General features: G+C 41.5%; 1 protein-coding gene across 2 annotated transcripts in view; it reads right to left on the minus strand.

Moving 5' to 3' along the window:
* The window catches only part of GABRB2 (gamma-aminobutyric acid type A receptor beta2 subunit), a 371,234-nt gene that overhangs the window by 203,820 nt on the left and 152,746 nt on the right, over positions 1-14,668 (minus strand). For both annotated transcript variants that reach the window (XM_019506486.1, XM_019506485.1), the window contains exon 5: positions 2,718-2,938. In XM_019506486.1, coding sequence (XP_019362031.1) covers positions 2,718-2,938 — 221 coding nt within the window. The remainder of the gene's footprint in view (positions 1-2,717; positions 2,939-14,668) is intronic.

A 14,668-nucleotide genomic window follows, 5' to 3' on the forward strand; every position in this document is an offset into this window, starting at 1 on the left:
TCCAGCCAGTTGGTGACCCATTTGACTGTGTAGGTGTCGACACCACAGTCCCCCAGTTTCTCAATGAGAACGGGGTGAGAGACAGTGTCGAAGGCCTTCCGAAAGTCCAGGAAGTCACTGCTACCCCTGCATCTAAGAATTCAGTGAACTGGTCATAGAAGGCCACCAGGTTGGTCAGACAGGACCTGCCTGTAATGAACCCGTGTTGGTTGGCCCTAAGCATAATCTCCCCTGCTGGACCCTCGTGGACATGTGCCAGAATAATTTTCTCAAAAAGCTTGCCCAGGATTGAGGTAAGACTAACTGGCCTATAGTTTCCCAGGTCCTCCTTCCTCCCCTTTTTGAAGATGGGAACCACATTGGCCCTCTTCCAGTCCTCTGGCACCACACCAGAGCACCATGAGTGCTCGTACAGCCATGCCAGGGGTCCCACAATGACCTCAGCTAATTCCCTCAGTATTCTAGAGTGGAGATCATCCAGACCAGCTGATTTGAATACATCCAGTCCCTCCAGAAGTTTCCTAACTATTTCCTCACTAACCCTTGGCCTAGGTGCGCCTCCCCTTGGGTCTGAGGGGGGCCCAGATGGGGGGTGGCTGTTCCGGTCCCTGCTCAGGAAAATGGAGGCAAAGAAATCGTTAAATATGTTAGCTTTGTCATATGGTGTGACGACCAAATTTCCTAGCATGTCCTGCAGGGGCCCCACGTTACCCGGTACCTTCTTTTTGCCCCCTATGCATTTAAAAAAGGACTTCTAGTTGTCCTTGATCTGGGAAGCTAGTCCCAGGTTCCATCTCCTCCTTGGCCTTCCTGACTGCCCCCCACAGCCCCGAGCAACCACAGTATAATCCTCCCTGTATAGCTTGGACTAGAAAAGAAATATAAAAAGACACCAATGACATTACAGAACAAAAAAGCAAAAGGACTTTGTAGAAACATAGTCATTAGGGCTGTGCAAAATTTTGCCAGCAATTTCGTTTTGAGGCTGTTTCAACTAGTTTCAAGCTCGAAACAATGAAATTGAAATGAAATGAAAGGCTTCAAAACAGCTTCAAAATGAAGTGAGGGTAGTCGAAACATTTTGAAAGTTTCTAAATATTTTGAGTTTTGAAGTTGGGCTTGCTTGCCGCTAAAGAGAAACTAACGAGAGGGAGGGGGATGAGGAGGGAATGACTGTTCTGATATTGACATGTGTAGCTGGCCAGTGACTGTGATCCTTCCCTGAGGTCCCTTCCAATCCCAGTGCTCTGGGGGAGGGACAGAAAAACAGCATTAAAAGCATTGTTTGAACTGAACTTTCTCTGTGCCTTCACACTTACAAGTGACACAAGTTTTGCTCTGAACAGTTTGAGGTGCAGTTTCCCAGAAACCCCTGCACCTATCTCCTTGAAACTTGGCAGGCTTCATGGCTTCAGCAGGGGCTACCATCCCTGCAGTTTTCACATATATAGTGAACCACTGCTTCTTAACACACACACACGTCGCAAGTTTTACTTGTCAGCAGCCTGAAGTGCAGTTTCCCCAAAACCTCTGCACTTATCTCCTTGAAAGCTGGCAGGCTTCATGGACTCCACGGGGGCTACCATGCCTGCAGTTTTCACCCGGCTGTGCCTTAACACACACACGTGATATGGGTTTTGCTTTCAAGACTTTGAGGTGCAGTTTCCCAGAAACCCCTGTACCTACCTTCTTGAAACTTATCATACTTCATGGCCTGAGAAGGGGCTACCATCCTTGCAAGTTTCATCCAAATCAAGCAAGAATGACAATTATAGGCAGTTTTGTGTTTCCCCATTATAGCCTATGGGCGAAACGTCGAAACAGCAAAATGGTTTTGAAAAAATTAAACGGAATAGTGCTTTCAAAACAAGACAAAACTCAAAACAAAACACAATGTCCCATTGAAATGGCAAAACGGAAGTCAAAACAAGACGGTGTTGTTTTGACAGTCCTACTAGTCATACTCCATCTTTGCTTTGTTCAATAAGGGCAGGACAACATTTGGAAACATGTTTATAAAGTGTGCTGCACTCCAACCATTGTAAGCAGAATGGTATATAATATATTGACATCTGAAGGAATTCTGTTCTATATGAACTACAACAAAAAGCCATGCCTCGCAATTGCCAAGCCTCCATATGACACAGTGAAAATATTCCATGCTTTGCCATTGCTTTGCTTTTAACGTCTGATCCAGTTATCAATGTAAATGATATTAAAAAAACACACATAAATCTTCCTAATCCAAATGTACCTCATGGATATGATGAACATTTTCCTTTATTAAGACACTTCCTAGTTTTTCCTGGGCATCTTCTTTCAAAAGTTATTTATATAATGAAGCATCTGACTAGCAATCAGTTTAGACATTGTATATATTTTCCTTTTTTATTTGATCTCTCTCTATCTCTTTTTCCTATTTCAGTTCCTTTAAGGAGTAATTCTAACAATGACAGGAAGTTTTTAATGCAGAAATCTTATTTTAAAATGCTTCTATTGAGTCATCTGTTATTAAAACAAATAGTAAAGGCTTACTAAAAATTACAGCTAATTCTCTCAGATTATCCAAAATGATTTTTACAGTTTTATTGATCATCAAACATTTAAGTGTAAGTCATTTGCAGCTGTTAGGAAGTATGATAGTGAAGAATATAAAAGAATCCTTATGTATCAGAAACTGTTATTAAAAAAAAAAGTTTTAAAATGCTGATACTGACCTCAGACCATACAGGACAGTCCCATCTGGATGCAAACGAATCATTCTGTTCTTCACAGTGACCCCATGTACAAACGACTTCTTGTCATTCAGAAAGTAGGTATCAGGAACCCAAAGCTGATCAGCTACTCTATTGTCCAGTGTAAGATTTAAAGGTATTACATTGTATGATAGCCGCTTATCCCTCCAAGCTTGCTGGAAGTACATTGTCAAGGTATAGTCCTGCGAAAATAAAAACAGGAAAACATATCTGCATTGAAAGAAGCTATACACACAGACTTATGAATTACAAACATATTAAAATGCAGTTGACACTTTGAATCTTCAGTTTAGTATTTCAGTCCGTCAGTATTTTCATAGCTGTCCACATACAGCAGGAACACAAGAACAGGATATTACAGATCTAAAGTCTCAGACATGTTCAACCTTCCCCCCCCCCCTCAATAAAATGACTATTTAAAGGTATCTACAATTTATAGAGCAGATTTTCATAGAATTTGATATGCCCTGTGTATTATAGAATACAAGAACTTCTGAGATTCTAAATGACTGCTTCTGCATCAAGTTGTGTGTTAGACTTTTGTCCCATGAAATTTACTGAATGTTAATGGTGTTACATGAGATGTGTATCAACACAAAATCATGCTTTAGAAACCACCCTTTTCAGGTACTTTTCTAAACAAAAAAAAATATATTATGAGCCCGTTTAGATGCATTTGAATCACTGAAATAAATAGAAAGATTCTTAACCTCTTATCGGCATACTTAATTTTATGGATTAAGTAGTTTCCTTGAAGTAAATGACAAAATTCACCATATATGTGAATACTTATACATAAACGTTTGAAGGGTTAGGAGACAACTGATTTCTATAGGCTTTGAGGTAGTCCTTTAAATAACATTACTTTACAGATGTTGAAAAGAAAACATATTCAAAAGTTTAAACACTTAATTCCAAAAGGCACACAATATTAATTATATAATAGATATTCAATCCTCTCCCATATTAATTAACATAGAAAATACCTGGTATACACATTCATTCTCTCCATGACTCCCCAGGAGATGACTGCAAAATAGTAAGGAAGACCGGCATATTTTTTTTAAAAAACACCAGCCTTTTCTTCCCTTTTTTCAAAATAGAACCAGTCTCTAATCATTTTGGTTAAAAATTCAGGTTTCTTATAATTTGTAGTTCTTGCTTATAATTATTAAAGAAGTGTGATTATTGTTCCTTTGAGCAGATACAATCAGTGTAGTTTCCTTGATTACAAACACGCCTGGGATTTAGCAAATTCATTATATAATGAGGCTATGTGTCTATCTAGCAGCCTCAAAAAGTTCTGGACATGAAACCCATTCAATTTTGAATATGTAATAATATGCCATGACTATATCGCATTATTTTTCCACCATTTGCAAATGCAGAGAAACTTAAAGATACTTTTGGATCAAACACAGGGTACATTAAAAACTATTACATTCATTTTTATTAAATTAATTTTATATCTGTATTTTAGACCAGTGGTTCTCAGTGGCTTTAGATTCAAGGCACTTCTTTGAGAATGCCAGCTCTTAGCTTTCATTCTGAGTACAGCGATATAATGAAGAAATGTTTCTGTTGCAAAGGATTCAGAAAGACCACAGTTCAGAATGCTTTTTACACTACGAGTTTATATTTGAAATATATGTTCATGTTGTCATTCATGATTACGGACCTAATAGTGCTAACACTGTGCAGCATCTTGCTGCACCATTAAAAGGATCTCAAGGCACCTTCGGGTGCTGTGGCAGCCCAACTGAAAGTCACTGCTTTAAATAATCACCAAGAAGGAGAAAGACTACTGTGGTACTGATTTACATACTGAATAGTAGACAGATGCAAGAAATATTTTGTTTTTTCTTTTCTTTCTTATTTCCAACTGAAATACTTTAGGCCCCATCTATACCTTACATTCATGCTATGATTATTAATGTGTTAACTGCAGCCTAAATGGCAAGGGTGGTATATGCAGACCCAGTCTAAGGTGTACATATACCCATATAAGGTATACAAGGCATAAAAATATTCTACATTTAGACTCCATGTATCAGTGGATACTCTGGCTGGGACCTTCTGATCCCTTGCGTCGGGCAGCCTGGCCAAAGGTACCCAGCATGGGGTTTTGACTATTAGTTGATTGTTGACTCCCACCGGACAGTTCTAGGGTCAGGTCAAAACCTAAGGTTCTCCAGGAACTGGGACTGAATCTGGAACTTGTCCCAGTGCAGTCTGGGCCCCAGCCAAAAAACGAATGATTGTAAGGCTGAGACTTCACCAGGACCAGCTTGAGTCCCTGGTGTGGTGCTGGGGCAGAAGCCACCAATCAGCTTGCTGTTGGCCCCAACCCAACTAATAATCACCTGATCTTCGGCCCAGGCCTCCATCTGCAAACACTCATTTTTCAATTTCTTGGAACAGAAAGAGTCCAACTGGGATCTGATCCCTTGATTCCAAAATCATGTCCCGTGCCATACCCCTGTGTAGCATGAAAGGATGTGCAATTGTTGGGATCAGGTCCCATGGCATTTTTACATGAAAATGTATCAGAGGCCGTAGTAAAATATCAATAATAAAGCAACACTAAAAAAGACCTTTCTTAGGTCTGTCAGTGGTGCATGTTTATGGATACATGAAATTGTATAATGTTCATGGATCCATGAACTCTAAGGCAGAACAGGCTTGAATTATTTGTCATAAAAGACAAAAAAAGAAGGGCTGTTAACTTCACAGCTACATTTCCTACTTTTTTGTATTAAAAGATGGATTAATAAATACAGGTATAAAAAAAGCCTGGTGTCAAAAAACCCCAGAAAAAAAGCAAGGGAAGGCACGGTCCTGTATCATGCCCTGAGGCAACTAGAGTCTGGGGTTCACCAAAAAGACATTTTGGTACCTGGCACTGCCTGTTCCACATTGAGTGGGCATGGCCTGGCTCAGTGCAGGGTTGTGTACCTTTGGACAGCATGGGCTGTCACCTAGGGCCCAGCACCACTCACAGGGACCACACCTGACTGTGCCAGGAGGGTGCTGAGTACCCCAATGGCTGCTGCTGCTGCTACTGGGTGGCTGTGGACTGTGCAAGTGGGAGGGGCGTGTGCCCTGAGGGGGCATGTGTGTGGTGTGGGGGAGAGATGTGGGCTCTGTGTGGGGCACGTGGACCATGCCCCCCACAGGGCCCAGTGGCGGAAACTGGCTCTGAGGGAGGGGAGGCAGTCAGTGTGCTGTGCGGGGGATGCTGCACCCTGTTGGGGGGCAGGAGACACACCCCTCCTAAGCAGTACCCCCAACCAGTCCCCCACACCCAGTCCCCCCACAATCCACCCACAACCTCAAGCCACCTCCACAAACCCCTTATCCACATACCCAGGAACAAGCCCCAAACCCCGACAAGCCCCTGACCCCCCACCCCCAAATCTCACTCCCACAAACCCTACACTCATCCACAAACTCCTCCAACCCCCACTCCAAATTGCTTTACACTTGTAAATAATTCAATAAAAATTTCCCCAACTCATCTCTCTATATAGTGGCATTTCATTTTAATAGCAGAAAAACACTATTTTGGGTATTTTAATGAGAGAATTTGGATTCTTTATGAGAATATTTGCAATTTTTAAACATCAAACACCAGGATCTCTGCTGGTGAGACAAGTGGTGAGACCTGGGCAGAGGAGCCTGTCCAAGGCCAACACTGGGGACCCAGCTGGAGGATAGACAAGGTGGCTGACCTCTTGGCCATTTGGAGCCAAGACGACACACTTTGACAGATCAAAGCAGGCCACTGCAAGGAGCACATCTTCTGGTTGATAGCTGCCTACACGTCATTCGGGAGCACCCCATCTGGGTCTGGCAGGCACGCAGCCATGGGGCCACAGGTTGAAGGGGGAAGATGCTGTCACAGGTGGCAGCAGCCCCCACTGCCAGACTGCTGCAGTGGGTAGAGGGTGCAGGGGCCACCCCAGGTTAGGGGTGCTTCAGCAGTCTAGCTGGCACAAGGGTTTGTGTCCCCAGATACCAACTGGCTGGGTTTCAGAAGCTCCAGAGTCTGTAGCCCTGAGCTGCTTGCCAGGGCAGGATTTTATATTGTTGGGGCCAGCACAGGGCAGTTTTTTATACTGCTGGGGCCAACACAGGTGCTGGGCCCAACACAGGTGCTGGGCCCCACCTCGATCTCCCCTTGGCTGCAGATACGGAAGGACCTGGATAGGGTCATGTTGCCCCAATTGGCACAACTTGCCCCACACCAAGGTGATTGTTCAGGCACATGCACTGAGACAAAAATCCCGAGCACAAGTTTGTGCTGCTCCTATTTGTGAAAGTGCACATGCCATGAGTAGTTATTTGTGTGTCCCCAGGTGAGTCTATCTAGAAGAGTTTTAAAGTGCTGCTTTAAATTTTTCTGTGTGCTTTTTATGGATCTGGTCAAATATTGTCAACTGAGAAGTTAATTGACTGCATATTTTAACTGGTTAAACAATATAGCAATTTTACAAAAAAAACCCTTACGTTTTGTAGTTTTCTTGACAAAAAATGATTGTAATTGTTTTTACCCATTTCTTAATGGAACATTTGTGCTTTTTCTGTGTATTATTTGGATCTAGCAATTTTCTATAATTTCTGACCAATATTTGACTGGTCACTTGATTGAACTTTATTTGACCAGTTAAATACCTAACCCTGTGTGTGTATACTCCAGCAACCCCAACAAAGGATCCATGTGCTAATTAGTACCCCACTCATGACTGGAACTAGTTGTTGTAGTCACTGGCAGTCCTGGGATCCTCCAAAAATTTATATGCAGATGAGATGCAGGGCAACCTGGTTCAGCTCCACCTTGTGGAGGGCAGGGCTACAGTAATCATGTGTCAGGGGGACAGAGGGATCCTGGGTGAACTGTTTGGGGCCCAGGTTGGTAATGTTTGCCAGGCACTTAAGGCTGGTGAAGAAACAGGAATTATTGGAAATGGGAGAAAGAATGGCACAGCTCAGGTGTGAAAGTGGAGAAGAAGTTAAAAACTTTACTGGAATGTCTTTCTCTTCACCACATAGAAGGGTGAATTCCTTCTCCATTCCAAGGTTAATCAACTTTCAACCTGCAGAGTTTATATGATTTTCCAGTTGTTGGAATCACACATATCAAAGCAAAACAAGGAATGCTTTATTGTTTTCCCAGCAATATTCTGTTTTGTAAAAAGTCATCAAATATCAGTGTTAACATATTTTCCTAGACTAATGGATCTTGCACACAGGTAAATAAAATACCATTTTTCAAAATATTATAGGATGTATTTCTCTTAAAAATAAGCCAATGAATTTTAATCGTTTGAAATAAAAATGCTTTTTCTAAAAATATGTTTTTTAATTCACCATTAAAGATTTTGGTCCTTTACAACAGACCACACATGTCAAATGGGGTATCATATTCACTATTTTATTTTTCTGTTTTATGATAGCTGGAAAGTTTATTTCATGACCAGACATTGGAAGCTGTTTGGTTATGCATTGCCAGTAAGAAAATGCATCAGTCTTCATTATAGTAACATAACACCACATTTCTAAGTTTACGAACCATGGCTTTCTCTCCTCTACTGTCCTTGGAAAGTCTGGTGCTCTACATTCTTATTCTAATTTATGAACTACCTATATTTTCATGTCTTTCCCTTCAGCTACTACAAAAAATTATTTAAAAAACAAAACAAACCCCAAGATTCCGTCTATGTATCAAGATAGGAACAGAAATATATCCACAGGGATTAACACCTGAAATAGTGAACTTCAGAAGCTTATTAATTTGGCCATTATGATGTCAATCAAAGAAAGGGGCCACTGTCACCACTCTGAAGTTCAGAATCAAATCCAAAATTAAAGAGCTTCAGACCTGGTGTATCTAGTTAAACTTCCTCCAATCAAAAAGCCTTCATTTTTCAAGAGCCTGAAAATTTGGTCTGCTCAACTTGAGACACCTTGAGAGAGGTCATTTTTAGAAAGCACTGAGTAGTACGGGTGTGCGAAATGGGCCCGTATTCGGTTCAGGTTCAGCCCAAATTGGGGACAGTAATTCAATTTGTTGATTCAGAACACTGTCCCAATTCGATTCAGCTGAAGATCTGGTGATGATTCAGAGAAACAGCAATTCACCCACAAACACAGTTTTAAATGTTTTTTCTACATACCTCCAGATATCAGGCGTGGCTTGTGAATGCAGCTATGGTGGGGCAGATGGAGTACCTAAGAGGAGCACACAAAGCAGTAGATCCCCATGTCCCACCCCCCCAACACCAGCCACTGAGCCAGGCAGGGTGGGGTCCCCCACGACCAGGAAGTGGATTGGAAGTGCTTCTGATCCACTTCCGGGTCCGCTGTCAAGTGTGCTGGGTACCCCCTGTGCTCCTGTGGGATGACCTATCCGCTCCACCATCTCAGCGTTCATGAGCCGCTCGGTAGCTTGAGGTATGTAGAAAAAACATTTGAAGGTGTGTTTATGGCTGAATCGTCAAATCTTTCCAAATCAATTTGGAGGGTTCTGATTCAATTCAGAGAGATTAAAGGGTCTCCTGATTTGATTCAGATTTGGCAATTCAGCTGCCAAATCAGGCTGAATCGAATCAGTGACTGAAGCTTCACACAGCCCTACTGAGTAGCTACCATATAGAGTTGGAACTTGTTTCAGGTAGTGCACCCAAGAACTTAAAACATTGGTTATAAGTAAGGCAGAAGTTCTCACATAAGCTGTAACTCACAGTTGACTAAGAAATAAAAAGCCAGTTTTTAAAACCTCAATTGAAAGAGAGATATGGAAATAAATGCACAATGGCTTCTTAGTTACAATGTAGTTTGTCATTTGAACATCCCAAGGCACTTCACACTTTGCAGATTATCAGCATACTCAGCCAGAAGCAACATTAACCAGAAAGAGATCCTTAATCTTACAATTAATACCTCCCCTTTATTAATTAATCTACCCAATGGGTAAATATTCTACCCACTGGGACTCTCCAATGTCCCATGGGTAGAGTACTAAATAATAGGTAAATATTTTGTCCCTGCAGAATGACAGACAGAGTGCTAGACAGAACGGAAGGATTGGAAAAGGGACCAGTGTGGCTGTTAAAGGATAATTTACTTTGACAAATAAGATAGTAGAGTCCTGTGAAATTACCACTAAACATAAAGAAAGGCTATTACAAGGCAGATAAATTGTGCAAGCAACAAGAGCCAGTGCATGTGAAAAGCCTGGCACAGAAAAAATTGTTACACTGGTCTTAGTGAAAGGTGAAGGATGATTTCTACCTCTGCTTGTATGTGTATGCATAGATGCAACCCACGTACGTGCAGATCTTTTTATACATACCCATGCATAGAAATATATTGTGCATGTTGAGCTGCTCATCTAATTTTGAAGATACTTCATTTCAGTCAAATAACCTTTAATTCCAATAAGAAATTCTTAAAAGAAAGAACAAGCATCTCATTTTAGAGTCGAGAAAACCTTGAGGAATTCTGAATCCTGCAATTGGGATTGAAAGAGGTCAGAAATTAAGCCTATTTGAATTTGCTGACCCTGATTAAAGTTTTCAACAACTTCTGAACCCAACTCTTGGACAAGTTAAGAACTTCATAATTTTTCTTGGACCCATTTGTTCTGAGATAACTTCATCCTATTTTCTAATGTAGGCAGAAGTCCTTATAGTTACCTTTAACCATTAAATTCCTAACCCCCAATAAAATACTAACATGAATATACTTGTCACTCTCATTCTTGTCTTATATTCACATACTAGGAAACATCATTAAATACATTGTCTATCATCAGACTGCTGCAGAAAAGCAGCCTGTGTTCAGTCACGGAAACTAATTATGAATTCATTTAAATGCAGCTAACATGAAACATGACTATAAAACACATGGCCCATATGGGGCAAACGGGTTCATGGAAACCTACTGTAAGGATAGGTTAATGTATCCCATCTGAATAAGATATTCAGTGCCCATTGAGCACAGTTCCCCATAGCACTGATTCTTTTTCAAGTCATGGTAAGCCACCCCACTGAATACATTTCATGTGCCTCCTCACTCCCTGAGGTGATGTAGGGCAGTGGAGCAGTTCTGGGGGAAATAACCATTGAAGTGAAACCACTTGAGGGAAATTATGAGACCTTATGGTCACAACGTTCAACGATGTGTAGGTAACACCTGACTCTCTCCTATATTCATTTCTAACACAGGTAGCAGTGTTATCCAGCTAGTACAGTACCTACCCAACATTAACAAGTGAATGACGAACAACTGTTAAAACTAAACCTGAGCAAAACGAAGGTAAGAAACAATGCAAAGCAATGGTAATAAAACATTTTGAGCTAGCCAGAACCATAAGGCGAGATCCTATTCTGTTCTACACGATTCTACCTCCTGGACACCTCAGTGGCATTTAGGCAACTAAGTGTGATACTATTCCCGTGTTCAAGTCCCTGCAAATCCATTGATTCTTCTACTTTTGCAACACTGCTTCATCTTAGTCTTAATGCAACCTAGTCTTAGCTGTACCTCTAAGTCACTAACATACCTGGGAAGAACCCATCCACCTTTTGCATCATGATTTTTTACTGACTTATGGCAGAAATAGCTTGTGCCTTGCAGTACTTAGTTCCCTAACAGGAATATGATCTGGCCCATACTATTTTCCTTTAATGATTGTTAATACACAATTTGGTCCCTAGCATAAGAGTCTTTCTGGAATTCCCTGTGTCTAGGAGATTACTTAGATACTTATACTGGAAAATACTTTTTTCCAATCAGCAAGTAGCAAATAGACTGCATGTAACCCGAACTATGACAAGATGACATGGGCACATTGGGCAAGAAGATGGAGCTTGAAGAGATGCTCTTCAAACACATGATTTGATAAGTAGAGAAGAAATTGCCTATTTCTACTCTCTGAATGCAACCTGTAAAGGAGGGATTTCTCTGACTCAATGCTTCCAATTATTCACTGATATATTTTCAAGATGAGATTAGCACAGAATGATTAATGGTTTTGAACATTAAAAGAAAGATCTAATATTATGGGAACAGAGTTCCTCCACTCATCAACAAAGAGGGAGGTTATAAATTCCACATTAGTCCTTTCCATTCTTTGTATTAGCCTGACTGTGGAAGCTGTGGGATTTTTGTGAGGGACAAATAAGATTATATATGATTTTCTTTTCCAGCTATAACATTTTTCTTGCCAATAGATGGGATCAATGAACAGTTTTACTAGCAGTTTTTCCCCTTCAAAACCATTGGTTTGACATGGTTTTAAGAATGCTTTTTACTGGATTCAGATAAGAGAAGTAAGTATTAATAATCCCATGTTATAAACAGGCAAATCAAGTCACAGTTAAATGACTTAAGCATCTTTCACAGGAAATGTGTCACATAAGTAGGAATATAACCTAGATCTCCTGCTTTCACTTTAAACCATAAGACCAACATTAGATATAGAGGCTTAAGCTATTGTGCCCACAGCAGTTTGCCCACATTGAATCATATATCATTATGACATATCATAAAATTTAGCTGGAAATTGTTAACAGCTACAGTACCAGGTGGTCAATAGCAACACTTTAGGAGGACTCTGAGGAGTATACCTTGATTAATAGATGCAATCAAATATGGAACATATGAGTGACAAGAAGACCCTTATCTAGACTCCAAGTTTAGAAGACTTTAATTAATTACCTATTCTTCTGGGCTGGGGGAGAAAAAAATAAAAGGATCAAGGATTTCCCCCCCACCCCCTTAACCCCATTCATTCACTCTATTTGACTAACCCTGAAAGTAAAATGTGACTCGTGCTTGTGAATGATCAAAACATAATTCCACTTTCCAGTTCTTATACCATCTATTAACTAGATTCACTGGTCTTCAGTATTCTCCAGCAAATGGCACTTCTCTAAGTGCATGGCTTCTAGAACTAGAAATAGTACAGCCACATCTGTAGGGCACTTTAAGGGCACTACTGAACAGGAATGTTCTCATTTTAAGGAGAAAAACCTGGATTTTCTCCTTTAAATGAGAAAAGAAAGGAAACTGGTGGGTTTCCCCTTGCAGGTTAGCAGAGTTCCAGCCTGCAAGGGACTCGGAGGAGTAAGAGGAGGGCAGCCAGCAAGGGGCACCATGTGTATGCATGCATGTACACATGCACATGGCCATCAGGCAGTCTGAAGAGCAGCTCTCTCAGGTAAGTCTAGTTGCGGGGGATGGAAATTGGGGCCCCCATAGGGAGTAAGGGAAGGAGTTGAGCAAGGCTGGGCCTGGGGCTGCTGCCTAGCCCAGCCAGTACATGGGGCTTGGGGCTACAATGTGTGGCCACAGGGTCCGGCTGGGGAGTGCAATGGGGCGACAGGTGGCTCATGCAGGGGCAGAAGGTACTGGCTCACCACTGCGCATAGTCCTGGGGGGCATGATTTATGCACAGGGCAGGGGCAAGTGTGGGCTGTATACTCCAGCTCCATGCCCTGCTACCCTGGCCCCAGGATCTTCGTGGCCCAGCAGGCAGGACCTAGTGTGTTAGGGCACAGCAATGCAGGGAAGCTCAGTGCCACCACCACAAGCACCTTGCCACCCAGGTGAGATGCCCCCTTCTTATGTGGTGAGGCATCTCGGGGCTCTGTGATAATGAAAATTACCTTGAACAAAGGCAGAAGCAGGGCCTTAGGATACAGGTGGCAAAATTTTCTTCCTCCTTGTAGAATTACAAAGATTTATTTATTTTTTTAAATCAGCTAAAATTTGGTATCTTCCATATCAGATAACAAATTTTACCACCTGTAACCTGAGACCCTACTCCAGCCTTTGTTCAAGGTAATTCACATCATCACAGAGCCCAGAGACACCTCAGCACAAGAGATTCCTGCCCCGAAGAACATTCCATTTTTTAATCTTCTGTGAAATACGAACTATCATAACCAGAAGAAAATATAACTACATCATGCTTGCCACCAAACAATTTTGAGGTAAACAGACTATTCCAATTTTTCTCTGAGCCTAACCTGCATAAAAGGAACTGTTCCAAACTTAAGATTTTAACACAACTTTAACTATCCTATGAAATATGAACTTTCATTTCTACCTAGGAAAACTTTTACAATCACTTCTCCTTTGCATGAAGAAGGTTGCTTGTGCCCAAAAGCTTGCATTAAAGACACTTTATTGGAAAAATATAGTTGGTCTAATAAAAGATATCACCTCTATCACAACTTCTGATTCCTTTTGCCTCTAGACCAATATGACTACAACCTTAGTGACTGAGGCACTGGTAGGCTTCCATATTGTTTTAAAATTGTAAATATATAAATAAAATATGTAAACAAAACACTGTATTCAACTGATACCTACTATACATACATATATACATTTTAGCGGTGTTTCATTTTAATCACAGAAAAATGCAGATTTGGGGGGGGGGTTAATCAGAGAATTTGCAATTTTAAAACAGAGAAAACCCAGATCACTGTGATGAGTGACAGTGCCAAATAACTTGTCTTGTGCTAATTAACTTGTCTACATCACTGCATGGATACTAGGCCTGTACGAAGCAGCTAGTATTCATTTTGGATTCAGATTCAGCCACTTCGGGGGACAGTGATTTGATTTGGTGATTCGAATCACTGTCCCAAATTGATTCGGCCAAATCTGATTTTGTGATTTGACGGCTGTCGAATCAGCCAGATCTCTGAATCAAGCAGGCCCCATCCCCCACCTGCTCTCCCAGCCCTGGCAATGGCTGCTTCTCCTGGGCCCAGCATCCCGGCATTAAAAAAAAAAAAAAAGCCCCACGCTCACCAGCTCCTGCCAGGCAGACAGCAATCCCTGCTGCTCCCCACTGCCCCACGCTGCAGGGGAGGGCTCTGCCATGAGCCCCCAGA

This window comes from Gavialis gangeticus, unplaced genomic scaffold (genome assembly GCF_001723915.1).
Source record: "Gavialis gangeticus isolate Ggan-Ray unplaced genomic scaffold, GavGan_comp1, whole genome shotgun sequence".
In the NCBI taxonomy this organism is placed as follows: domain Eukaryota; kingdom Metazoa; phylum Chordata; order Crocodylia; family Gavialidae; genus Gavialis; species Gavialis gangeticus.